At 48.2% G+C, this 27339-nt stretch overlaps 2 protein-coding genes across 4 annotated transcripts in view; both read right to left on the bottom strand.

Moving 5' to 3' along the window:
- LOC133349956 (ETS-related transcription factor Elf-2-like) overlaps positions 1–1884 on the bottom strand; it is a 57911-nt gene extending 56027 nt beyond the window's left edge. For both annotated transcript variants that reach the window (XM_061563867.1, XM_061563864.1), the window contains exon 1: positions 1692–1884. The gene's annotated coding sequence lies outside the window, so the exon portion shown is untranslated. The remainder of the gene's footprint in view (positions 1–1691) is intronic.
- A 394-nt stretch (positions 1885–2278) lies between these two features.
- MTRF1 (mitochondrial translation release factor 1) lies at positions 2279–26844 on the bottom strand. 2 transcript variants are annotated; one of them, XR_009755999.1, is made up of 11 exons: positions 26563–26844; positions 24278–24822; positions 23507–23598; positions 22949–23030; positions 22720–22827; positions 21460–21632; positions 20539–20656; positions 20217–20353; positions 19728–19826; positions 15503–18210; positions 2279–2383 (listed from the first exon to the last, which is right to left on the bottom strand). XR_009755999.1 is itself a non-coding variant. In XM_061563870.1 (10 exons), the coding sequence occupies exons 2-10, from the start codon at positions 24747–24749 to the stop codon at positions 18085–18087; spliced, it is 1407 nt and encodes a 468-aa protein (XP_061419854.1). In that variant the 5' UTR covers positions 24750–24822; positions 26563–26844; the 3' UTR covers positions 14470–18084. The 2 variants fall into 2 exon arrangements, 1 of the variants encoding a protein (XP_061419854.1); XM_061563870.1 differs by lacking the exon at positions 2279–2383 and having other exon boundaries at positions 14470–18210.
- Positions 26845–27339: the final 495 nt, after the last annotated feature.

The raw sequence follows: 27339 nt of genomic DNA, 5'->3' as shown, positions 1-27339 counted from the left end.
ACACCTGAGTCGGACCCATGCTAACACACTCCTGAGTTTCACCCATACTAACACACACCTGACCCATACTAACACACCCCTGACCCATACTAACACACACCTGAGTCTGACCCATGCTAACACACTCCTGAGTTTCACCCATACTAACACACACCTGACCCATACTAACACACCCCTGACCCATACTAACACACACCTGAGTCTGACCCATGCTAAAACACTCCTGAGTTTCACCCATACTAACACACCCCTGACCCATGCTAACACACTCCTGAGTTTCACCCATACTAACACACACCTGAGTTTCACCCATACTAACACACACCTGACCCATGCTAACACACTCCTGAGTTTCACCCATACTAACACACACCTGAGTTTCACCCATACTAACACACCCCTGACCCATGCTAACACACTCCTGAGTTTCACCCATACTAACACACCCCTGACCCATACTAACACACACCTGAGTTTCACCCATACTAACACACACCTGACCCATACTAACACACACCTGAGTTTCACCCATACTAACACACACCTGAGTTTCACCCATACTCACACCTGAGTTTCACCCATACTAACACACACCTGAGTTTCACCCATACTAACACACACCTGGGTATGACCCATACTAACACACACCTGAGTTTCACCCATACTAACACACACCTGACCCATACTAACACACACCTGACCCATACTAACACACACCTGAGTCTGACCCATACTAACACACCCCTGGCCCATACTAACACACACCTGAGTTTCACCCATACTAACACACACCTGGGTATGACCCATACTAACACACCCCTGACCCATACTAACACACACCTGAGAATGATCCATACTAATACACACCTGAGTTTCACCCATATTAAAACACACCTGTATGGCCCAGTAAGCAGACACCCGTAACTAAAATACGACTGTAAGGAGCCCCAGAAAGCGACACCTGTATGGCGCTCAGGTAAAGACACACACCTGTAGGAGCCCAGCTACACACGCACCTGTACGGAGCTCTCCGTAAATGCACGCCTCTATGGAGCCGCGTTAATGCCACATTTGTATGGAACTCGGATAAAAACACACCTCTACTTTTCCAGCAAACTCGCACCTGTGTGTGCGCATGAAAACACCCATGTACAGGTCCACCTCTACTGCGCCTAGGTAAAGATCCGTAAGTAAAACACACCTCTACTGGGGTCAAGTAAGCACGCACCTGTATCGTCTACAGGAACACACACACCTGTGCTGAGCCCAGATAAGAACACATTGGTGCGAGATCCAGATAAGCTCACCCTTAATGCCTGCCAAGGTAGAGTCACACCCGTATGGGCCCGGATCTAAAGTCACACCCGTACGAGGTCTACCGACACAGGTAATCACGCGCCGATGTTACCCCAACACACACCTGTACGGAAACACCCACATCGCACACCTGCCCGCCGCCTCCCGTCTCGGAACCTAAACACATCCTCGGTTCGATCCCCTCCCTGCCACCGTCCGTCCATTCCTCCTCGCATCCACGGGGGGGGGAGAAAGCCGGGGCGGGTCTCGCTACCCATGGCTCCTCCATTGACGGTGGGCGATGCGGGGAGATCTCCGTGCAGGTAACAGCGGGGGGGGGGGGGGGCTGGTAGCGTTGATGGCGTGAAAGCGCGGACAGGAGGGGGGGGGCTTACCTGTAACCAGCTGAGAGAGGAGCCGCGAGACGGCGAGGAGAGCAGCTCGAGGATGGATGAGTCGAGGAGACGACGTCGGAAAGCCCCAGGCGGTCGTCACAAGCGGCCAGCCCGCCCGCCCTCGAAACCCGCCCTCTCAACCCGCCCTCCCCGGGGCACCGCGCGCCATGGCGGCCCGGGCGGTGCCGGCGTCACGGGGTCTCCTCCCACGCAGCCCGCACCCCGATCCGCGAAGGGGATGAGGGGGATGGGTGATAGGGGAGGGAGGGAGGGGGGGCAAGGCGATGGGGGGACGTTGGTGCTGGCTCCCCCCCACCCCCCCGCTGGCACGCACACGCCCCACTTCTTGGATTGGAATGGACAGCACCCTGCCGAGATGGGTGGCAGTTTTTTTGGCAGGGTGCGCTGGCTCCGAGGCGCTGGCTCCGAGGCGCTGGCTCCGAGGCGCTGGCTCCGAGGCGCTGGCTCCGAGGCGCTGGCTCCGAGGCGCTGGCTCCGAGGCGCTGGCTCCGAGGCGCTGGCTCCGAGGCGCTGGCTCCGAGGCGCTGGCTCCGAGGCGCTGGCTCCGAGGCGCTGGCTCCGAGGCGCTGGCTCCGAGGCGCTGGCTCCGAGGCGCTGGCTCCGAGGCGCTGGCTCCGAGGCGCTGGCTCCGAGGCGCTGGCTCCGAGGCGCTGCTGGATGCGGTGTAAGTTCTGGATCAAGGATGATGGGCAAGGTGTTCAAAGTGATGGGTGAGGTGTGTGGGTGAGGGAGGCGTCCTGGGTGGTGTGGGGTCTACAAGGTATGAGGGGCGCAGAGTCCATGGTGCGGAGCGAGGTTTTAAGGTGCTGGGTACAAGGTTCATGGTGCTGGATCGCAGGTACTATGTGAGTTGCCAAAATTGGTGGTTGTTGGCTTTCGGATCCAGGCAGGGTGCTCAGTCAAGTGTCTAGAGGGTTTCTGGTGCAGCGTCTAAGGTGCCTGGGGGTTGGCTGAGGTGCAGGCTGCTCGTTGTTTGCTGCGATAACCAATGCTGGCTGGGGTTGTGGTACAAGTTCATGGGTACCACAAGGGATAAATGTTATAAATCACAGGGCTTTAATTGTTTTTTTTTACCCTTCTATCTGGCAACAAAACTGACACCTTTTTACAAGGAGTCATGTTTGCATAGACCACAATACCTGCAGTCATAATACAAACAAAAGAACATAACTCTGATAATGTGCACTGTCCTTGAAGTTGATTGGTCCACACCCGAGACAGCTTTCCTGAGAGCCTAGTCTCACATGGGTTGGACCAGATGACGCCAAAAGGCGCACAACTCAAAGGCAATGCACCATCAGAGTATGAGAGCTCGGGGCAAGGTTCCCATAGCACAGGGCTTTGTTGTATATGTTGGGTATGAAAATTTGTTATGTTGTATGCGTGCGTGGGTGAAATTATTATGTTGTATATGTGGGTTATGAATATTCAGTGGAAATAATAATAATTAAATGAAATTTGGCCAAATGTGTAATTATCCGGAAATATGTTAATTTATGTAATTACGCACATTTTAATTATGCCAATTCGAGAGGTAATCGTATTAATTATGCGAGTGGGTGTAATTATGATAATGCAAGTCGTTATGATAACCAGACCCCGCCTCGGTGACGAGGGTGGGTTATCGATCGGAATAAGGCAATTAATCGTATGCAGTTATGCAGGTGTGGTGTAAGTATGCAAGATTAACTTAGATTAACTCGGCATCGTTGTCTAGGTTCGTCTCATTCTCGCTTTAACATTCCCAGAGTGTTTATTCGTGGTTATATTTTTAGGTCCCCAGTTCACCCCGTTATCGCTTTAACATTTACTGAGTATGTATTAGTGTGTTTATTAAGGTCACCAAGTTCAAATCTCAACGCAGAAGCAGATCTTATGCATAGATTTCAGGAAAGAATCACACAACCACTTCTGTATTGATCAATTTATTACTAATTCAACCTTAACTATGATATAGTATGCGAACTCTCAATCCCGGAACGTCAATACGGCATCAATACAGTATCATCAACGATTGTCTGATTTCACTTTGACAACGGCACATGGATCCCGCATAACGCGATGGTTCTTAGTGAGAGAGAGAGTCGTTAAAACATGCAAATATTATGCTAAGAAAACCTTAACGTTAATGAATGATTATACTCAATATTGTTCACGCAGTACCGCACTCCTTATTGATCATACGCAACCCTTATCACGTTGTTAACACCTTGGGTCACGGGACAGTTGAATATTCTGTAGAGGATGCGAGTACGTGCGGCGATTATGACTGAAGGATACTTGAAAGATTATACGGCGATAAAAAAAAAAAAACCAATCAAAACAGTTACTATTCTTAAAGGCACCAATCTCAACAGATACATCGGCAGGTTATCTGACAGCAGAACGGCTCGGAGTAAGGGCCTGCGACGGTGCTCCTTTTCCGAAGATCGTTATCTTATACCAAGTTTACTAATTGGGGACCAGATCACCTGATAAGGATCCGGTGGGCCACCACTCCCCACGTGAGCGTGGCTCGGCGGAAGGAGGTGCCAAGAATCAGTTCGTATTGATGGATCTGTTGGGAATTTATGCGATTAAGAGTACAGCCCACTAAATATTAAAGATAAAAATTAAGAATACTCTTATACGACGGAGGGCCATCCCTCGGTCTCGTTGTGATGCTTTCCAGCCACGGATGGCTTATGGGTTCGAGTGTTTTTGAGTGGTAAGAGTTGTCTTGAATATTCAGTGTTCGGAGTCGATTCTTTAGGTCAAACAGACGCCTGGTGGTCGTGTGGTGAGGGGGCGGTGCGCGTCATACGTATCAGTCGATCCCGTGGCGAATTGGTTCGGATGGCTGTTGATACGCTGTCGCAGTTCGGAACCCGGTCGGTAGGTGGCGCCCACAACTCGCTCGCAGCGTGCAGCTCTGGGTTGTCGCCGAATCGCGATGCTCACCACTCCGGTGGCAGCAGAGACCCCCGGTTCGGCAGAGGTTGACGAGCTGAAGATGAGTCGAGCCGACCCGCTGGTCGCAGCTCGCTCCTGAGTCGACCCTCCCGGTCGAGCTCGCTCCTGGGTCGACCCGCTGGTCGCCCTCGCTCCTGAGTCGACTCTCTGGTCGCACTCCTGAGTGGACCCGCTCTGGTCGCACTCGTTCCTGAGTCGACCCTCCCGGTCGAGCTTCTGAGTGGACCCTCCCGTCGCACTGGTTTCCAATGTTCAGGATCCGTTCCTTTATGCTGAAAAATCCCCCTGGATCCCGCCCACAAGGCGGGGCTTCCGATTTTTGCTGTGTCAGGATCTGTCCGTAGGCAGGTGTGTCCATGTGTGTGTCCGTATGTCCTTGTGTGCATCACTGACGGTATATTCCGTTGTCAACTCCCTCCATAAAACCCACGAGCAAACAACCAGATGTTACAATTGTCTCGAAGTCGTCTCTCTGTCTGGGTGCAATTTATCTCTTGTCTGGCCTTCTTCATGAACCCAAAACACAGACGTTACAAATCGTCTCATAGGCGTCTTTGTTCGTGTTGCACAACCTGGAGGGAGGGGCAACACTCTCTCCGACCCGGCGCACAAAGAAATGGTTAAAAGTTTTAAGTTAACATTTGTCCCTTACTATTTCACAGTTATGATTCTGTATGTAACCTAAGGTCTGTCGTTTCCCATCGTGGTTCCCGACCCAAGTGTAGGTGTTTCCCCGAGCGTACACACACTCCTATCCCGCGCTGCGGGGATACAAAGACGGCCGGGATCTCCCTTTCTCTCCGACCCTGGGTTTAACATTGTTTTTTTTTATTATGTATTTATATTCGACCTGGTGGTGATTCATCCCGTTATCCTGGCTTTTCCATAAGTTTTACTTTTGTCTTTTCATGCATATACTTATTACTATTAATTTATTTCCGATATCTTAGGTTAAGGGGTAAGTTTCTTGATCCTAGGAATTCGTATTCCTTGGTGCCTGGATGGTTATATAAGCGGAATATAGTTTACGGTGAATAGCGTTAACATTGATGTTATGTGCGATATTATGTATTGTGATGTCTTTAACTTAACTTGTTTGTCAGGGCTTTACTGACACGAAGTTGCATTCCATAGTCCGCAGTCTTTGCCCCACCCTATCTCTGCTCGCCGTTGTTGTTGCCTGCCGTTAATTCAAGGCCTCATTAATTTCCGTCCCTCCTGAGTAGGTGAGGGCGGTTGAACCTTGGAGTCAGTTCTGGTTTTTGTCTGCCTGCTTCTTCTTGTGTCCCCTGACCCCGGGAGTTATTATTCTACTTTATGGCCTGTCGAAGCCCCACTCGCTGTTGCTGGGCTGGTGTTGTTCCCGGCTTTTTGCTTACGTTTGCAGTTCGCCGTGCTCTTAATTTCCTTCCCTCGTCAACCTTATATCGACTATTCGCTCCTGTCTGGGTGCGATTCAATTTTGACTTAGGAAGGTTCTGATTGTCATATGCTTCGGGTCGAGTTGTATAGAAAGTATTGAAGTATGGAAATAACATTTCATATTGACTTAATAATGGTGATGGTTCAGTAGGCGTAACTTGTGGCCTGGTTTAATTGGAGTGGGTGTGAATATCAAACTTTAGCCTACCCTGTTGTTAAATTCCGACTTAACGTTACTTTAATAGCAATACAGAATAATTGAGCTTTTTGTCTTAACTAGGCGAATGCGAACTTCTGGTGACCCCGCAGCCTTGTTGTTCAGCTGGGTCTGCCTCCTTGAGAGATATACACCACTCTTATTCTCGTCTCACTGTGGTCATCCAACCTTCTGCTCTGGGAGTGTTATTCTTACTTTCAGGTCAAAGGCCCCCTCACATCCAGACGCGCAGGGTTGTTTACATCAGCTCCCCCCCTGTGCACGTGTTCTAACTAGCTCGGAATTCCTGAACACACAATCAGTGATGATTCCTGGCTTTCTGTGGTTGTGATTTAGACAAAGGCGCCTCTGTTTTCTTCCATTGCCTTTGAGTCGACACTGCCCTATTATTTGCCCATGTGCTGAGGTCATAGAATTCGTTTTGACTTCAGTAATATTAACATTCAGTATTGGATTAGCAAATGGGCAATGGTTCATTGATGTAGCTCGCAGCCTGGTCTCCAATTTGAGCGAGCGCGAGGATCGATAATTTAGCCTACTCTGTTGTTGAATTTCGAATTTTGACGTTACTTTAAAACCATGCAGGATGGTTGGGCTTTTTGCCTTAACTATGTCTGGCTGACACTCCCACTGTCTCTGCCGCCTGCAGGGTGACATGTGCCCGTTCATCAGGCCTTATCTTTCCTTGAAGCAAGGTTGCAAATTCTGCCATCCTAGCCCTCCTCCAGTTCATTACTTAACAACACCTGGTGTTTTGCAGTTTGCTGCGCTTGGTGTGTTTCAATCATTAAAAAAACAAGTAAAAAGATAATATATATAAAAATCATCAAATATTATTAATCTCAATTATGGAAGAAGGGTTAGGATACAACATACCGCCCTTTTAAAAATGACCAGTGGTCAAATGGCCACGGGTTATTTTTAAAAAAAATGTATACCCTTCTTCCATCATGAACCATCGATTGTCCTCAAGTTTTGCTGCTATTCCTTACAACGCGCGCGTACGTGTCACAACTTAACATGGTTATTTGAATTGAGCAAAGAAAATTAAACAAGCGTTAAACATCGATATTGCGTTACATCGGTTCTGATACATCATGACTCCGACGAATATTCATTTTTGTTTTTGTTAAATCCTGGGAAACGCTAGGTAGCGGTTTCGAACGCATTTATGCGTTACCTTCCTCATGTTGCCTCGTTCACCACTTATCACTTCGATAATTCGATCACGGTTTTCGGGTTCGTTTTTGTAGTTTCCTCTCTGACTCTCTGTGTCGTGGGAGTGTGTGGTGAAAAATTGTGCTGCACATAACCAGAATTCGCGCACACGACCCACTTTGACACTTGGTTCGAGGCATTCGCTCTCTCTGCGATTACATGCACATTTGCCGAGTCAGTGTGTCGATTTAATTCTGTCCCTCGTAATGTTGCCCTCTTTGTTTTTACTAGTGTGTTGGATTTCAACACCATTCCCGATACGTCATGGACATTCGTCTCCATTTTAGCACTCCGATCCACATAATTTTTGGTTTCCCTTGGATATTTCCCATTCAAAGGCTCATGCCTGCGCTCCTCAGGGCGTGTCCCTGCTGTCTGTTTTTGTACTGTCCGATCACGCTTCAATTCAACCCTGTCCTTGTATTCGATCCGCGCGTCATTTACGGGAGCACTGTCCACGTTTTTGCCCGCCCTGTCACTTGCAGCCTGCCTGTATTTCACATTGAGCGCCGGGTTTAACACCTCGGCGGGTGTGGCGCGTATGGGCTGCCCGCTCTCAATCACTGTGGATGGTTCATCACGTATTTGGACCGTATTCTGTGTTCCTCTATTCCCTCCTGGTATAGCCGGTGGAGGAATTGGTCGGAATTGGATCGATTGTTTTTGACCTCCCATCCTGCGATTCTCGTGAATGTTCGCATCCATACCTCCGCGGTATGTGTAACACCTTCCCGCTAGGTGGTTATCTTCCCATCTCTGTGCGTAATTTGAACCTTGCGTGTGTCGTGGGATGGGGTGTTGATATGGTTCTGCTCTGAACCTCTCCCTCCTACGATTCTCCTGCACCCTTGGCCCAGTGTTTTTCCCATTTGGGTGCCAAATTTTTCCTGGATTGTTACTTCGCCATCCCTGTGGGTAATCTTGACCTTGCGCATGTCGGGGCATGGGGTGTTGGTATGGTTCTATTCTGAACCTCCCCCTCCTGCGATTCTCCTGAATGTTCGGCTTTGTGCCGCTCTCATTCTCGTGCCAACCTCTCTCTGGGTTATTTTGCCATGTGTGCGTGCGTTTCTGCTGCTCTCTGCATGGTGGGACTGCTCGGTGATTTTTATTCCTCTCTGAGAGGCTGGGTTCCTCATCCCTCTCCCTGTGTTCTGGATCCGAATTATGATTCTTAGCTCTGTATAACCATGCCATGTACGCCTTGCTCTCTATGCGGCGTAAGAATGCGGTTTCTGGATTCAAAACCATTCTCACCCTTTCTGTAATCTCTGGGCTCAAGGATTCAAAAAACATAATTTTGAACATTTTATCCCCTTCGTGGTATTGATTCACATCGCCTGCGTAATACGCTCTTTTAAATTGGACGAGGTAGTCACGCGGATCTTGGTCCATGCCCTGGGTCATCGATTTTACAGCATAAAACCCCTCAGTGAGTGTCGAATATTCTCCAAACTTCCGAATCACTGCCAGGCTCAATTGTTTAAAATCATTTCTAACCTTGTGTGGTAGTGACTTTACCCATGGAATAGATTCTTTATGTAAGGTCCGTTTCAACAAACTCGCTTTTTCATCCCGTCTCCTCAGCCCTCTAATCATTGCCTCCTCTTCCACTGTCGCGATATGTGTGTGGATATCCATAGTCTTATTGTGGGGGTCAAAATCGGGAATTCTGACTAGAGCCTTGTCCATCAACTTAAGGGTTTTACTGGTGAACAGGTATTCCGAAAGTTGATTGCTGACAGCGTCATCATCAAACAAGTTATCATCAGGCAATCTGTCACTTTGGTCTGTGCTGTGTCTCTTGTGTTTAAGTGGTGTGCATTTTCTGTGTGCGCGCCCAGGGCCGTGTCGCTCGTGTTGCCATTTCCCTTCAGTTTTTGCCTCTGCCCTTAGTGTACCATGTCCTGGCGATTTTACTTTAACTTTTGTGCGATCAATCCCTGGACTCTGTCCACGTACCCAAGAGAGTGATTTGATGTTACTTCCATATTTATTCTGTGGCTCAACGTCTGTGAGTTTCGCTGGTGTCGCGAGCTTTGATTTCTCCTCCCTCTCGAGGGTGTGAGGACATTTCTCGTCGTTTATTAGAGACGATTTCTCTCCCGTTTCCTTTCCAAAATTTCCTTCATTCCACAATCCCTGTCTGTATGCCTGTGTGAGAAGGTATGAGTCCTGTCCTGCCTTCTCTGCAGTTTTTGCATCGTGTTTGCCTTCGTTACTTTTTATCCAGTCAATTAGTTTCCCCCAAGGTGTGTTCGTGTTATCGATACAGCTCCCTTCCCATATGTCTCTCTGACTGTACTGCTTTGTAACAGATTGGTCGGTACGTTTAAATACGAGCTCCCCGTATCCCATAACCCATTCAAATATTATTCTTAATCCTAGCATCTTAAGTATGGCAAGAGTTACCTTAATATTTCTTTTCAGAGTGCATATAAACAATTGTATCACAGGATGCGTCAGTTCAACTCGAGCAAATAATCTCAGCCCAGCTGTCTTTGTTATACTCTGCTACTCTGGTATTTCCCTTCAGAGCGCGTTTTGTTTGTATACCCCCGTTTACAATCACAAGGCAACGTTAGTTCACAACACTTTGATTAACACATCAGTGATTCGTTCCTGAATTCATGCACAAACTGTCTGCGAGAGATCCCGGAAGACGAGCCCCCATTATGTTGTATATGTTGGGTATGAAAATTTGTTATGTTGTATGCGTGCGTGGGTGAAATTATTATGTTGTATATGTGGGTTATGAATATTCAGTGGAAATAATAATAATTAAATGAAATTTGGCCAAATGTGTAATTATCCGGAAATATGTTAATTTATGTAATTACGCACATTTTAATTATGCCAATTCGAGAGGTAATCGTATTAATTATGCGAGTGGGTGTAATTATGATAATGCAAGTCGTTATGATAACCAGACCCCGCCTCGGTGACGAGGGTGGGTTATCGATCGGAATAAGGCAATTAATCGTATGCAGTTATGCAGGTGTGGTGTAAGTATGCAAGATTAACTTAGATTAACTCGGCATCGTTGTCTAGGTTCGTCTCATTCTCGCTTTAACATTCCCAGAGTGTTTATTCGTGGTTATATTTTTAGGTCCCCAGTTCACCCCGTTATCGCTTTAACATTTACTGAGTATGTATTAGTGTGTTTATTAAGGTCACCAAGTTCAAATCTCAACGCAGAAGCAGATCTTATGCATAGATTTCAGGAAAGAATCACACAACCACTTCTGTATTGATCAATTTATTACTAATTCAACCTTAACTATGATATAGTATGCGAACTCTCAATCCCGGAACGTCAATACGGCATCAATACAGTATCATCAACGATTGTCTGATTTCACTTTGACAACGGCACATGGATCCCGCATAACGCGATGGTTCTTAGTGAGAGAGAGAGTCGTTAAAACATGCAAATATTATGCTAAGAAAACCTTAACGTTAATGAATGATTATACTCAATATTGTTCACGCAGTACCGCACTCCTTATTGATCATACGCAACCCTTATCACGTTGTTAACACCTTGGGTCACGGGACAGTTGAATATTCTGTAGAGGATGCGAGTACGTGCGGCGATTATGACTGAAGGATACTTGAAAGATTATACGGCGATAAAAAAAAAAAAAACAATCAAAACAGTTACTATTCTTAAAGGCACCAATCTCAACAGATACATCGGCAGGTTATCTGACAGCAGAACGGCTCGGAGTAAGGGCCTGCGACGGTGCTCCTTTTCCGAAGATCGTTATCTTATACCAAGTTTACTAATTGGGGACCAGATCACCTGATAAGGATCCGGTGGGCCACCACTCCCCACGTGAGCGTGGCTCGGCGGAAGGAGGTGCCAAGAATCAGTTCGTATTGATGGATCTGTTGGGAATTTATGCGATTAAGAGTACAGCCCACTAAATATTAAAGATAAAAATTAAGAATACTCTTATACGACGGAGGGCCATCCCTCGGTCTCGTTGTGATGCTTTCCAGCCACGGATGGCTTATGGGTTCGAGTGTTTTTGAGTGGTAAGAGTTGTCTTGAATATTCAGTGTTCGGAGTCGATTCTTTAGGTCAAACAGACGCCTGGTGGTCGTGTGGTGAGGGGGCGGTGCGCGTCATACGTATCAGTCGATCCCGTGGCGAATTGGTTCGGATGGCTGTTGATACGCTGTCGCAGTTCGGAACCCGGTCGGTAGGTGGCGCCCACAACTCGCTCGCAGCGTGCAGCTCTGGGTTGTCGCCGAATCGCGATGCTCACCACTCCGGTGGCAGCAGAGACCCCCGGTTCGGCAGAGGTTGACGAGCTGAAGATGAGTCGAGCCGACCCGCTGGTCGCAGCTCGCTCCTGAGTCGACCCTCCCGGTCGAGCTCGCTCCTGGGTCGACCCGCTGGTCGCCCTCGCTCCTGAGTCGACTCTCTGGTCGCACTCCTGAGTGGACCCGCTCTGGTCGCACTCGTTCCTGAGTCGACCCTCCCGGTCGAGCTTCTGAGTGGACCCTCCCGTCGCACTGGTTTCCAATGTTCAGGATCCGTTCCTTTATGCTGAAAAATCCCCCTGGATCCCGCCCACAAGGCGGGGCTTCCGATTTTTGCTGTGTCAGGATCTGTCCGTAGGCAGGTGTGTCCATGTGTGTGTCCGTATGTCCTTGTGTGCATCACTGACGGTATATTCCGTTGTCAACTCCCTCCATAAAACCCACGAGCAAACAACCAGATGTTACAATTGTCTCGAAGTCGTCTCTCTGTCTGGGTGCAATTTATCTCTTGTCTGGCCTTCTTCATGAACCCAAAACACAGACGTTACAAATCGTCTCATAGGCGTCTTTGTTCGTGTTGCACAACCTGGAGGGAGGGGCAACACTCTCTCCGACCCGGCGCACAAAGAAATGGTTAAAAGTTTTAAGTTAACATTTGTCCCTTACTATTTCACAGTTATGATTCTGTATGTAACCTAAGGTCTGTCGTTTCCCATCGTGGTTCCCGACCCAAGTGTAGGTGTTTCCCCGAGCGTACACACACTCCTATCCCGCGCTGCGGGGATACAAAGACGGCCGGGATCTCCCTTTCTCTCCGACCCTGGGTTTAACATTGTTTTTTTTTTTATTATGTATTTATATTCGACCTGGTGGTGATTCATCCCGTTATCCTGGCTTTTCCATAAGTTTTACTTTTGTCTTTTCATGCATATACTTATTACTATTAATTTATTTCCGATATCTTAGGTTAAGGGGTAAGTTTCTTGATCCTAGGAATTCGTATTCCTTGGTGCCTGGATGGTTATATAAGCGGAATATAGTTTACGGTGAATAGCGTTAACATTGATGTTATGTGCGATATTATGTATTGTGATGTCTTTAACTTAACTTGTTTGTCAGGGCTTTACTGACACGAAGTTGCATTCCATAGTCCGCAGTCTTTGCCCCACCCTATCTCTGCTCGCCGTTGTTGTTGCCTGCCGTTAATTCAAGGCCTCATTAATTTCCGTCCCTCCTGAGTAGGTGAGGGCGGTTGAACCTTGGAGTCAGTTCTGGTTTTTGTCTGCCTGCTTCTTCTTGTGTCCCCTGACCCCGGGAGTTATTATTCTACTTTATGGCCTGTCGAAGCCCCACTCGCTGTTGCTGGGCTGGTGTTGTTCCCGGCTTTTTGCTTACGTTTGCAGTTCGCCGTGCTCTTAATTTCCTTCCCTCGTCAACCTTATATCGACTATTCGCTCCTGTCTGGGTGCGATTCAATTTTGACTTAGGAAGGTTCTGATTGTCATATGCTTCGGGTCGAGTTGTATAGAAAGTATTGAAGTATGGAAATAACATTTCATATTGACTTAATAATGGTGATGGTTCAGTAGGCGTAACTTGTGGCCTGGTTTAATTGGAGTGGGTGTGAATATCAAACTTTAGCCTACCCTGTTGTTAAATTCCGACTTAACGTTACTTTAATAGCAATACAGAATAATTGAGCTTTTTGTCTTAACTAGGCGAATGCGAACTTCTGGTGACCCCGCAGCCTTGTTGTTCAGCTGGGTCTGCCTCCTTGAGAGATATACACCACTCTTATTCTCGTCTCACTGTGGTCATCCAACCTTCTGCTCTGGGAGTGTTATTCTTACTTTCAGGTCAAAGGCCCCCTCACATCCAGACGCGCAGGGTTGTTTACATCAGCTCCCCCCCTGTGCACGTGTTCTAACTAGCTCGGAATTCCTGAACACACAATCAGTGATGATTCCTGGCTTTCTGTGGTTGTGATTTAGACAAAGGCGCCTCTGTTTTCTTCCATTGCCTTTGAGTCGACACTGCCCTATTATTTGCCCATGTGCTGAGGTCATAGAATTCGTTTTGACTTCAGTAATATTAACATTCAGTATTGGATTAGCAAATGGGCAATGGTTCATTGATGTAGCTCGCAGCCTGGTCTCCAATTTGAGCGAGCGCGAGGATCGATAATTTAGCCTACTCTGTTGTTGAATTTCGAATTTTGACGTTACTTTAAAACCATGCAGGATGGTTGGGCTTTTTGCCTTAACTATGTCTGGCTGACACTCCCACTGTCTCTGCCGCCTGCAGGGTGACATGTGCCCGTTCATCAGGCCTTATCTTTCCTTGAAGCAAGGTTGCAAATTCTGCCATCCTAGCCCTCCTCCAGTTCATTACTTAACAACACCTGGTGTTTTGCAGTTTGCTGCGCTTGGTGTGTTTCAATCATTAAAAAAACAAGTAAAAAGATAATATATATAAAAATCATCAAATATTATTAATCTCAATTATGGAAGAAGGGTTAGGATACAACAGCTTTAATTCGCTTAAATCTGTCAGGGTGAAACGACTCGCTGTACCCGGCACACCACATCCAGTATATTTCTGACAATGGCTAACAGCCACGTGTCTCCTGCTCCAGTCTCCCAGTAATACATTAATCCGTGGATATCAGTCCAGGTGTATAGTGCGGGGTGCAGGGGTTTAATGATTTATCTATTCCACTCGTTTACCCAGGAAAGCCACACCGAGTCTCATGACTGTTTTTCAGAAGGGTCCCGTCAAGTTTTCGCAGTCGTGCGGGGGGAGGGGGTCGATGATTGCTCCGCATATTCCGATGGAGTACTTAGTGGCAAGTGTGTACCATGACGCCTAACCCTTGCGAATAACACCACGGGCATATTTCGTTAACGTCCGCTCCCAGTGGAGCACAGTTACGGGACTTGGTGGATAACAAACACCGCGGTTATTAATCAGGGCGGCCGCTGGATGAGAATCGCGAACCTCTGGAGCAAGCGACGACGAACGCGCCGGCAGTCATTGACACCGGAGTTCACCCGGCGCAAGGGGTGGAGTAAGGATAATGGCAGAGGGCTCAGATTTCAGGTTTGCGTCGAGGGATAAGTGCAGGGCGAGGCTGTAATTGCCCCGGAGAACGCAGAGCGCGCACCAATACAGATGCATGCCAATATAGCCCGGGCTACCCCATTAGGCCAGTAATCGATTGAGTCCACGGATTATATCGGTTTAAGTACTCGACTTAACTGGGCGACGTGAAAATAGTTTTGGGGGGAAAGTCTCACCGGGCCAAGACTTATCAGACTCGATTGAGACGTGACCGGATTACGTTTTGCTCCATGCGCGAGGAAAACCCACCCAAGAACCCGGAGCAAAGTGCACCGTGCATTCGAGGGCATACCAGAGGTCGCAAACGGGTTTTGATTCCTTACCCGTACCCGGCCGCACCAGGGTCGCAAACGGGTACCCGTACGTTACCCGTACCCTTCCCGAAATGAGTGATAAACGGTTACTCACCGGTGACTCACGGCCTACCCGTACCCGTACCCGGCCGCACCAGGGTCGCAAACGGGTACCCGTACCCGGCCGGGTACGCGTAGCCGGGTATCGGGTAGGGTACGGGTATCGGGTACCCGGTTGCGACCTCTGGGGAATACCGACCGAGGGTCCACTCAAGACACGGGTTTCACAAACCCACGGTTTCAACGAATCTTTGCTGCAATGCCCTCTGCTGCCCACGACGCAGGCTTACGCATCTCGTGCAAGGTGGCTCGCCCATGCGACACCATCCAGGGTTCAACCGTCCTCAGTTCCCTGCCTTGGTTTGCCGTTGGTCACCGTTGTCACGAGTGCAAGTTCGGTCACGTGTCCATTGCTGGACTCCTACCCCGTCGTTGAGTTGGGCGTCTTAGAAAGTGTTTATTGCAGTCTACAGATAATGGGCCGCGATGCCGTGTGACACAGCAGTAAGCAGCGTTTGGTCAACATGGGTTCAGAGGTTCTCTTTAACCAGCCGAGGGCAAACATCTCTCCGGTCATTGTTATTACCGACGGAGAAAGAAAAAAAGTCCACCAGCGATGGCCAGTCTGTACATTTACAGCGCTTTTAACAACCCACTGCTGGATGAATGCCTCCCCAAGCAATCGCCACGTCTCGTCATGGATCCGCCAAGCACCGGGCACGCAAAGCCGATTTCATCGCTCCGTCTCTTAAGAGTGGGATGTCGTCTCCTGAGCGTTGCCCAACTTTGCTGGCCCTCCCGTCATTATTCTTAACCACCGGCCGTTACGCCTCCTCGAGACGTGTCCTGTTGCAGCAAACTTTTCTTATCAGAATCATTAAAAGGACGATGTCTTTATCATCAGCAAGTTCTTTTTACTGCAGTCGTTCTAATTGAGCTTGAGTGACAGCTGACACACACTTTGTTTTCCCGACCGGGAATATACCGACATCGAGGTACGAATGATGTCGGTGGTGGAAAACAACCACGTCGCGCTGCATGCCCGAGTTTCAATTGGTGATCATTATAAAAGGTCAAACTAACGGCCAGGGAATCTGGTGTTTCTGCATCTTCCAAATCGGAGTGAGCCGAGATGAGATGAAGGCGTTTGTGCTTTCACGCGCACTGAAGTCAAACGTGTTTGAATGGCCAATACTCCATCGTGCCGTTTTCAGTTGCAGAGCCGGCCCGGCCATCTCTATGATATAGACTTTTGAACCATCGTAGCGAGCACACTGCAAGTTTCCTGGGCGATTGAAAACACTCACCAGGTGGTACCCACCGGCGGTTTAGGTTGATTTTAATTCTGGCCACTTGTTAGCACTTTTCTTCGAGCCAATCACCCAGAACGCACACCCTATCTCAGAAGCCAAGCGAAGTTCACCCTGAATAGTGCTCAGATGGGCGACTCCCAGGGATAAGACAGGCTGTCGTGAGCCTATGTTGTCAGCAGTTGACAGGGCAGCAAAATCAGTTGTTAAACTTTACTTCTATGCTCCCGCGTCTGTTTCCCACCTTCAACCAGCACTGACCAGTGTGGTGAAACATGGTCAGGTAACTCCGACGACCCGCGTGGCATGAGCAGCAGGGCTTCATCCAGCAGCAGATTGACAAAAAGCGTGGAGGAGATGCACACGTCACCGACGTTTTTTTACAAGTATAAGTAGAAGTGAGAACTTGCACGTAAGAGAGCGAGCATGTGCGATTTGAACAACCCAAACTGCACCTTTGATCTGTGCTGCCGATAATGGAACGTGCAAGGCCCATCCTATAAAAGCCAAAATGGTGCGCGACTGTGCATGGACGCACGGCAGCACGTACGGCAGCCACAACTGCCGGCTGGCTGCGGGTTCTCTTCTCGACGAGAGCGATGCGCAGCTTTAATTACGTACTTCGTCAGTGACGTGCACACGTGAGCCATTTATGAAAACGCAACCGGCAAGATAAAAAAAAGTGGGGGTTTGTTTTCTTTTTCGTCATTGGGAGACACTTCAATCGGGTACACGGTGAATCGGTTTCAGTCCGAAGGACGTTCCTGGTGCAGAACTGCAAACTTGAATCCAAAAGAAAAACGAACTCGCAGGTAGTCCGATGGAGGAGGCCATGAATGCAGCAGAGACGTTTTCACGTGCACACGCAGGATGTTGTTGTGGGACGAGCTGTGATTAAAGTGCTAGTTGCAGTTGTTGTGTTGCCAGTGACTATGGTAGTGCTGTCAGCCAAAGCACTAGCAATTGGTACTGAGGATCAAGTGATGACTAGTGGTTGGCACTATGTCAAGTTTCAAGTTGATTTTCTTTACCCAGGTGAGAACTCAAAGAGGCCATGTTGAGTCTCATTTGCAAGTGACCTGGGTCATTAGTCTGCCAGTCGGGGACGATGGTTGCTGCTGCTGCTGTGTGTGTAATCCCAATTGAGTAATAAGCAGGTAACTTTCAAATTTGGGCCTAGACGCCAGCACATAATGGCTTACTCTTACGAATGACGTCAGGGGATTCCTAAGGTCCGGTTTAACGCGAGGCGGATGGCGCGTATCATTTTGGTTGTTACAACCCCAGTACTAACCAGGGCAGCTGCTGAATTCGAACAATTAATAATAATATAGATTTTATAAAGCGCCTTTCATCTTCACATATTCACCTCTGCAACAAGCGGCGAGCACGCTACCGCTGGGCCGTATCACCGCCCGTTAAGCGCAGCCAGTAGTGTCAGTGGAGCAATAGCCACTCGTGCTGTGATCCCAGTGCAAGTGGGGCTGGTTGTGCCAGTTGGTGGATCGCTAGCGGCCAGTGCTGTGCGTCGAGCGCTGCGCCTTCTCTAACAGCTCATCCAGAGCATCCTCGTCCGCCGCGTGCAGCAGGGTCTCCACCAGGCCTTCGAAGGCCGGCCCGCCCTCCAGCACTGTCTGAAACGCACACACCCACACACACGGAGACCAGTATATATTCGTAGTTACGGCTTGACTCGGGCTTGGCTCTGGCTCAAGGCACTCAACTTGAGACAGCCCGAAGCTTGGTCCCAGCCACACTCTGGATTTCCATGAGGCTGAGCCTGAGACAGGCCCTGGATGTTCCTAGGTTTTTTCGGTAAAGTCACGTAGGTGAAAAATTTAAATTAATAAAAGTAAAATAAAAATAAAATAAAAATCACGACATTTTGTGATTTTTATTTTATTTTTATTTTACTTTTATTAATTTTATTTTTTTACCTACGTGACTTTACCGAAAAAACCTAAGAATATGAATCCTTGCAGTCACGAAAGCTTCAAATCGAGAATTAAGGCCCTGGATGAGTCGCTTGTGTGTCTTTGGAAGACGCATGTGCCAAGGCTCAGCCTGAGCTGGTCCGTGCCTAAGAATATGGCCCTGAATGCGGCCCTGAGTCTCTCCCCTGTCGCCTCCTCCACACGCTGTACTTTCAAGATGCATGCGCTAGATGGCGCTCTGCGGAGTAATCAAAGGTGTATTCAAATTGCCAATACTTTAGGAGTACCGATTTATCTATACGGCCAATAAGGGTGAATTATTCGATCTCCCCGCTAGTTTAAAATGGGTATCATACAATTCACTGTTAGTGGCCACACAAAGAAACTGGAACCATTGATTCTAGATTTGAAGTTTTCGTGACTGCAAGGGTCCATACACGTTGGTTCTTTCGGTAAAGTCACGTGGGTGAAATTTTTTTTTTATAACTAAATTAAATCACGACATTTCGGAGGCAACACAAGCTTCCGTCATCAGGTGGGACAACCACAGCAAAAAAAAACAGTCATTCCGTTTTTCATCTACGTGACTTTATCGAAAGAACCAGAGTAAATTGGAACCACTAAAGCTCTGCCATCTCGGGTGGTACTCACCAGCGATAGATCTGGTTTGGGCTCATAGACTTAGAAGCGTTTTGTAATCCGCTGCTGTAAGAAGGTGTCTCCATACCATGTGGAGCACGGGGATTGTTTGACCAAACTTCACCACAATGGTGAGCGCGGGTTGGTTAAGGGGGTAAGTGGGGGGGGCAGGACCGGTTGAGATGTCAAGATATATTGTGTAATTATTTGATAATGCTAAGGGGTGCGTTATTGACAAAGGTGTTTGAAATCCTCTTGGGCCCTCTATAAAAACAAGGCGCTCTTCCAAGCCGAATGAGAATAGGTGAAAAGATAACACCACTGTGTGATTGTAGTGTCGCGTTGCTCAATGATTACTCAACATGTTTATTGACCACACAATTTTCTCGTTAGTGACATTTTAATTTGACTCGTCTTCGCCAACCGTTTTGGTCTCTGTCTTTCTATTCGGGGTGGGGGGGGGGAGGGTGTCGAGGGGGGGGTGGTCTTTGTTCAATGCAAATTAGTTGCGAACTTAGCGGCCAATTCCCCCCCCCCCCTTCTTAAATATTTAAGAGACTGTGTGGCTTTAAACGCACCTGCACATCGTGCAGTGTGAGCGATATGCGATGGTCCGTCACACGATCCTGCGTCAAGGTGTACGTCCGAATCCTCTCCGACTGAGATCGTGTTCCCACCTTGGGCGAGAGAATAGGACACAAAAACACATTTGACTCTCTCAAACTAAAATGCGACGCATTATTTCAGGTGGAAATACAAACTCGATCGCACGTCGCGACAGACTCGCCGCTCTGCGGTGGCGCTATTGTCACCGCCGAATTTATTGCCATTTTGACAAAGCGAAGGGCAAGACACGCGAAGAACAGGAACGCAGCTGCTGCTTTCTAGACTGCACACGAGCTACGAACGCAGAACATGACACTGTAGCAGTAGCAGCAGCGGCAGTAGTCATACGAGCCGTCATGCTAATGACCCTGACAACAGGTTGGGCCACCGTAGCCCAGCCTTGCCATCTCCCGTCCACGTGGGAGTGAACGAGCGAGCGAGCTCACGGTGCCGCACGTTACCTGCAGTCTGCGCGCGCTGTGCCTCTCCTGCACCTCCAACTCGAATAGCTGCTGGTACATCTTCGTCTTGAGGATCTGAAGCGCCATCTCCTTGTTCCGAATTTGCGATCGTTCCTGCTGGCACTCTGCAGTCAATCCTAAAGCGCAGACAGGCCAGCCCAGCACACACGTCACGTTGACACATTCAGCTTTTACAACTGCTTTTTTCACATGCGAAATAAATTTGCTGTCAGTCCAATGCATTGTGTGGCCCAAGCTGAAACCTGCTTGGCTTCTGTATTCATGACCCTGCCTCTTCCAGTGACCCTAGCGGGTGCCTGACCTGTCGGCAGGTGCACGACCCGCACGGCACTGTCCGTGGTATTCACGTGCTGCCCCCCTGCGCCCTTGGCCCGGAACGTGTCAATCCGCAAGTCTTTTGTCTCCAGCTTGATGTCGATCTGCAAACGACATCAGCAGAACCTTACCTACGAAACAACAGAACGCAAACCGCATGTATCATAATGTAGCTCTCTCATTGTATTTCTGGGTTGTGCTTCTGCGTGTTGTTCGGCCAGATGTCCGACTTTTTCACTCCACGTCTTAAGCAATATTTCACTCTATGTACGATGCGGAAGTGAACTAAGCTCCCAGCAGGTGCAGAGAAATTTTGGATATCATTTTGAGCACGCAGTACAACAACCCGAAAACACATTGCATTCCTACGTTGTATGTATAATTTACTGCACCAAATTGGGTTAAAAAGATGACGTCACCATGCTGCTCTATTTAAGACCGGGAGCAAGTGGAGGGCCTCACCATTCTGGCAATTTGCCCAATGATGCTGGATGTAATTACCAGCGAAACGTCGTACTCAAAAATTTTTATGATGCTGATTCACTCTTCAAAGCACCGGTGGTGAACTATTTGTCTTTTGTAAACGTGACACATTTTTTACTGTTTGGCCGTGTCGGGTGGTGGAGGGTTACGACACATTTATAAATAACGCGATCTAACCCAAAAACCTTTATTATGAATAATTTGTGTAAACTGCAACAGGATTTGCTGTTTCTCCACTGATTCTCAGGCTCGGACTTATTTCAATCGATGAGGCCCATCGAGCTAAGCGGCTCCCTCTCAAGGATGACCGCAGCCCAAGGCCGTCGCAAGTGGCGGCAGTTACAGCTCGTCACAGGAAGAGATCACAAACGTGATTTAAAACAGGCGTGGCTCGCCGACGAGCACGAGAGTAACGTAGACGCACATCTCGCGGCTGTGGCAGCACGATGACCGTGGTGGTGCCCGTGTGGATCCGCTCCATGCGCGAGGACAGGCCCGTCTGCGGGATGCGCTGCACTCGGTGGGTGCCGCCCTCGAACTTGAGGTGACGGAACACGGCGTCGCCCGTGATGCGTGCCGACGCGTGGTGCAGCCCCCCTGGTGAGACCACGTGGAGACTTTCAAATTGTAGAGTGGATTTCATGCAGGGTTTAAATGTGGCTGCATTTGAAGCCTATGAATGGAAACACTGGACATTTAGTTTGTAGAGGCAGTCATATGCAGTGGTAAAAAGGAAGGCCTTAAGCCTGGACTTGAACAGAAGGGAGTCACAAAATGGCTAGATTGAGTTTCATAATATGGGGACAGCTGAGGTGAATGATCGACCTCCCACTGAGGAACAAGTTGACTGGGGGCTTCAGCAAGAAGCCTTGTTTTACTGGAGCGCATAGTGCGTGGAGGGTAGTAGAGTGAGATGAGAGAGGAGAGTGCGTGGAGGGGAGTAGAGTGAGATGAGAGGTAGGAGAGTGCGTGGAGGGGAGTAGAGTGAGATGAGAGAGGAGAGTGCGTGGAGGGGAGTAGAGTGAGATGAGAGAGGAGATTGTGTGGAGGGGAGTAGAGTGAGATGAGAGGGGAGAGTTAGGAGAGTGTGTGGAGGGGAGTAGAGTGAGATGAGAGAGGAGAGTGTGTGGAGGGGAGTAGAGTGAGATGAGAGAGGAGAGTGTGTGGAGGGGAGTAGAGTGAGATGAGAGGGGAGAGTTAGGAGAGTGTGTGGAGGGGAGTAAAGTGAGATGAGAGGGGAGAGTGTGTGGAGGGGAGTAGAGTGAGATGAGAGAGGAGAGTGTGTGGAGGGGAGTAGAGTGAGATGAGAGGGGAGAGTTAGGAGAGTGTGTGGAGGGGAGTAAAGTGAGATGAGAGGGGAGAGTGTGTGGAGGGGAGTAGAGTGAGATGAGAGAGGAGAGTGCGTGGAGGGGAGTAGAGTGAGATGAGAGAGGAGAGTATGTGGAGGGGAGTAGAGTGAGATGAGAGAGGAGAGTGTGTCGAGGATTGTAGAAGAGGGGTCGGCAGGGGCGAATCCATGGAGGACCTTGAAATAACTGCCTCTTTCATTGCTTGAAAAACTGTTCCCTCTTAATTACTAAACACAGTATATAGACATACATTTTTTGCACTATCACATTTCCATCATAAAGGTCTGACAAATGTTAACTGCCATGGTCTGTTTTCGTGCAGTGGTTCTCCGTACCGCAGTCTGCCAGAGCGAAGCTCATGATTTCAAAGTTCCAGTTTCTGTGCTTGGCGAAGCCCTGATACATGTCAAAAAGTTCAGCGGCGAACCGCTGACAGATGTCACCTGCCAGACAGAAGAAGCAAAACAAAAACAAATCAGCAGGCGACACGATTGTGATGACATTCATAGCCCGTCATTGACACCCTTTAAAAACCCGGAGTTCGTGTGAAGTAGAAGGCTGTACCTCCAGTAGTCCGTCCAGCTGTGACTTCAAGGATGACATCCCTGTCATCATGTGGATCCTTTGGTAACAGCAAGTCCAGCACCTGAAAAGCATCAATAAAACAGAGGAGTAATAACGCATCAATTCGTCGTTTTTTTTGAGATTTGTATTTGTTATACACAGGACTTAAATAGTTACTGAATCATCTTCCGGGACACTTAGAAAAGAGTAGGCCTCGAAAAAGGGTCGGGAAACATCCATGGGCATAGCGCGATGTATACTGGGTGTGATGCGTTGGGTGCGGAAATATTTTCTGAGGTCGCTGACCCATACAGAACCATGTGAAATTAAGCCCTGGTTATATGTAATTAGCTGACATGACCTCTGCTACCACTGTTGTCCGCTACATTCACCACAATGTTACGACGATAATATATTCTGGAAGTGCATCACAACAACTTATCGAATTGCCTGGGTTGGGCGCTGGTCAATCAGTGCAACCTTTACAACACAGCTGAGGGTCTAAACGCCACATTATCTCTGCTGGTCCTGGACAGTATGACTGGAACTTGGCTTTACCTTCCTCTCCAGGTTCCCAGCCTCCCCTTGGATTCTCTCCTTTTCCTCCACTGCAAGTGCCTGCATGTGCCGGTCCTTTTCTGCCTCCACACCTGCCAGGGAGTGGACACAGAGAGACCACACGCCTCCAGCTGCCCGCATCTGTCCTCCCGTAAGTCGTGGAATAATGTGGAATGGACACATTTGACAGCTTGGGTACAGGGTTGGCCTAAGCATCCGAACAGTTTGACATTTTCCATTGCCAGTCAGTGCTGGAGTTGGGGTCTTCACTCAAACAAGACTTTATCCCAATTGAGCTAACGACATCATGTCATGAGACAAACAATACATTTGGATCTCTCACAGCAATGTAACCCGTCAAGTTAGAGAAGAGCCCATTAAAGCACTTGCATCTATTTCTGAGATACCTTCCAAGTCACCTCTGGTCCACACTAGGGGGCAGCACTTTCCCTGCCACACAACTCAATGATGTTAGGTTGGGAGGGGGGTTTATGCACTCATTAGTAACCATTCTGAGACCATCAACTTACGATACTTGAGGACCCAATTTAATCAGATGGCTTCCTGGATTCGAACCCAAGATGTTATCAGTGTTATGGAAAATATCCTAGCCACCTCAACTTGGCCACACTATAATTATTTGGCAGATGGTGTTAGTTGAGATTTAAGTTGGGCCAAACATAGCTTCCCCAGTCCAACTCCAAGGCAAATGCTTGGTCGCCCGGCAGCTCAGTCCAGCGGAAGCGGGCTCCACGATGCTCACTCACTCACTTGCTAGCAGATCCTCCACCTCACGCAACTCGTGCTGCTTGTTCTCGAGGCACCCGATCATCGCCACGAGCGGCGCCAGCTCCTGCTGCCGCCTCCTGAGCGTGCGAGGGTCACCCCCGGTCCCCGTCCCCTCTCCGAGTCTCCTCAGGGCCTCGATCACGGCCACATGCTCGGCCTGCAGGCCTTGCAGGTAGAGCCGCAGGGAGTCCCGCCTGCTGGTGCAGTATCTCCTCACGATGGCCCAGGAGAGATGACCGTCAGTGAAGGAACATCCAGTCGAATTCGTCTGCATCTTCAGCCCGACACATGACGAATTTCTGACTGTCGAAGTGTCCAGGGTGACTAGAGGCCTCCAGGGCTGAGTTCTTAGACCAAAGTGGAGGCGGGGACACTTGGTACTCCATGGGGCAAGGCTACTCCAGTTCGGACGAAGCAGTAGTCGCGATGAGAGACGCACGCTGGCTCCAGGCATCCCAGCTCGACGGTGGTGATTGATCAAGAGTCGTCGTGATGAACGCCTGCTTGGCACTTGAGATGTCTTCCCCCTTGCACCATGGAGGCATGTCAGAATGGAACAAATTTAAGAAAAACGAGCCACGTCACTGAGATTGTTTTATGCACCGGCCCCTGGCTCCTATACACATCACCAGACAATCCTCGACACTACACGGAAAGTAATGCTACGTAAAGTTTGATCAGTTGCGTCATATGGCTCTGGTGTTTTATAAGCTCCCAGTACGTGGAACATAACGGCGGTTATCGTGCCGAGCAGCATTCGGTACAACCCAACAACACATCAAATTATTTAGTGATTTTGCTGCGATGGCAGTGGTGCACAATTAGCCACGTTCGTCAACAATACTGTGCGCTTAATGGGAAAAATAAATAGGCGACTTTTTTGGCAATGGCCCTTATTCATAGCAGTTTCATTGCATTTTGTGTGATATGAAAAGAAGGGCCGTTGCCCGAAACGTTGCCCATTATATTTATTTTCCTTTGAATGCCATGGTGTTATTGACGACTGCTTTGAGTTGTATTCAACGACACAATCGGCGAGCGACCAAGGTGAGAGATGATTATCCACGGAGTGGCTGCTGCTGTGTAAAAAGCAAGGCCGTAGCCATGGAGTCAACATTGGGGGGGACCAAATCTTCCAAGGGGTCTGGGGGTCCGCCCCCAGAAAAAAAATATCTAAATTTGAAAACAAATGTCCTGCCTAAAATAAAAAAAAATTCACTAACACATGGGATGGACTTTTTTTTACAATAATGTCTAATAGTGCATTGTATTACATTTCTTGTTTCATTGTACGTAATGGCAGAGATTAGGGATTAGTAAAGTACAACCATAACCACAATCATATAAACAGAAATCTATTTTATAGCAATATATTGGGGGGGGGGGGCATTTTGAGCATATTATAATATTGTCGGGGATGTGTCTCCCCCCCCCCCCCAATATATTATTATAATTACGGTCTTGGTAAAAAGTACGATTGCTGTCATTCACTCGAGCTCAGTGGTGGGTACACACATTCAGCACTGACCGAGGAGTCGTACACTTGAGAATCACAATCTCTGGCTTGCCATCAACAAGTTTGGGGGGGGGGGGGGTGTAATAATAGTTGGCGGTACGACCCGTGACCAACGTACGAGTTCATCAAGAGTTGTTTTGTTTTTGTAGTTAAATCGCGGAAATGAAAATGTCCCTTAACCGATGTACTCCTGAACTAGTCACGAATTGTCTCGTTCTGTTTACGTGGAAAACCACACTAATTGGCTGCGTGGGGTGGTGGCGGGGTTAACGACACATTTATATTTTACGCGATCTAATCCGCAAAAAAAACTACGGATGGTATTTGCTCGCGAAAGCCTCCAACTGCGTGTCGTGTATTGGCATGAGTTGTTACGGTTTTCCAAATCAGGATGACGTTATTGTCCCGACATATGTGAGAAATTAGTGTATAAAATGCAGTCATTCGGAAAAATAACAATGACAGGTTAAGACAAACTGTCTTATTTAGCAAGCAACGTTTGATAGAATACTTATTTGAACAAATATAACGTACAACTCAATGCCGTACGTGGCTCCGCCAGCATTACATTTGCACGACTCTTAAATTGTATTCGGAAATCGCGTCGTGAAGATACACACACTGCCTCCTTGAATACAACTGTTCTTTTACTTACTGAGAAAATAACAGTTTCAGCTTATTATCAAGTCAAGTATGTTTCAGCGAATGTGTTTAGAAAATGCAACTTTTGTTAACATGCTGTGATAATGACCTGGACGGGCGCTGAGGCCTACACCGGGCAGTCGTGGCGAACCCTGCCGAGCTCCCTCGCCCCTGCGCGGCAGCAGTTCTAGTCGAGACCGGTGTCGCCCGGCGAGCCAGCGTCCGAGTCTCTATAAAATACACCAGTGTCTCAGAGCCGCAGCGTGGAAACACAAACTTAACTTTAGCCTTGCTTGACGTTTTACACAATCACGGTGGAACGAATTAAAGCCTCGAAACAACAATTGTGGAAGAGTTTAGCCGCATGTGGCGTTTGCGTGGTGGCGTTTGTTTTGTGATAGTTTACGATGTCCTCCTCAAGGGGGCATCAGAGGCACTTAATTTTAAACAAAACCAAAGTTTGCATCCAGCAGTGGATAAACCATGCCCGAAGTGCTTATAATTGTAATTTGAGTAGTAACAATTGTGGTGAGATATTTCTGTAGTTTGTTTTAATGTGATTTATGTTGTGATTCTGGTCACCCAGTCTCTCTCTTAAAGGTGCATTGAAATTTTTTGATACTCCGACTGATGCTCCTGCTGTTGTAGGAGTGTCTCATGCAGCCAGCTATGGCTACAGGGTTTTGGTAGTACATGTTGTTGACGTCGTTTATTGTGAAAATTCCGTCACAATTCCTGTGATCACTGTTTCATTGCTTTTATGGCTATATTTTGGTGATTTTCGAAATGTTTTTTGGTTTGGCCATGTTTGTTTGTTGTAGTACGAAATTAGACTGATGGTCTTAATCTAAGTTGTCTTGTGGTCGTTGTTGTTTGACTTGCATCC

Source organism: Lethenteron reissneri, chromosome 32, assembly GCF_015708825.2.
Source record: "Lethenteron reissneri isolate LAM-NWPU_2019-01 chromosome 32, ASM1570882v1, whole genome shotgun sequence".
NCBI lineage: Eukaryota > Metazoa > Chordata > Hyperoartia > Petromyzontiformes > Petromyzontidae > Lethenteron > Lethenteron reissneri.
This window is presented reverse-complemented; position numbering and strand designations above follow the sequence as displayed.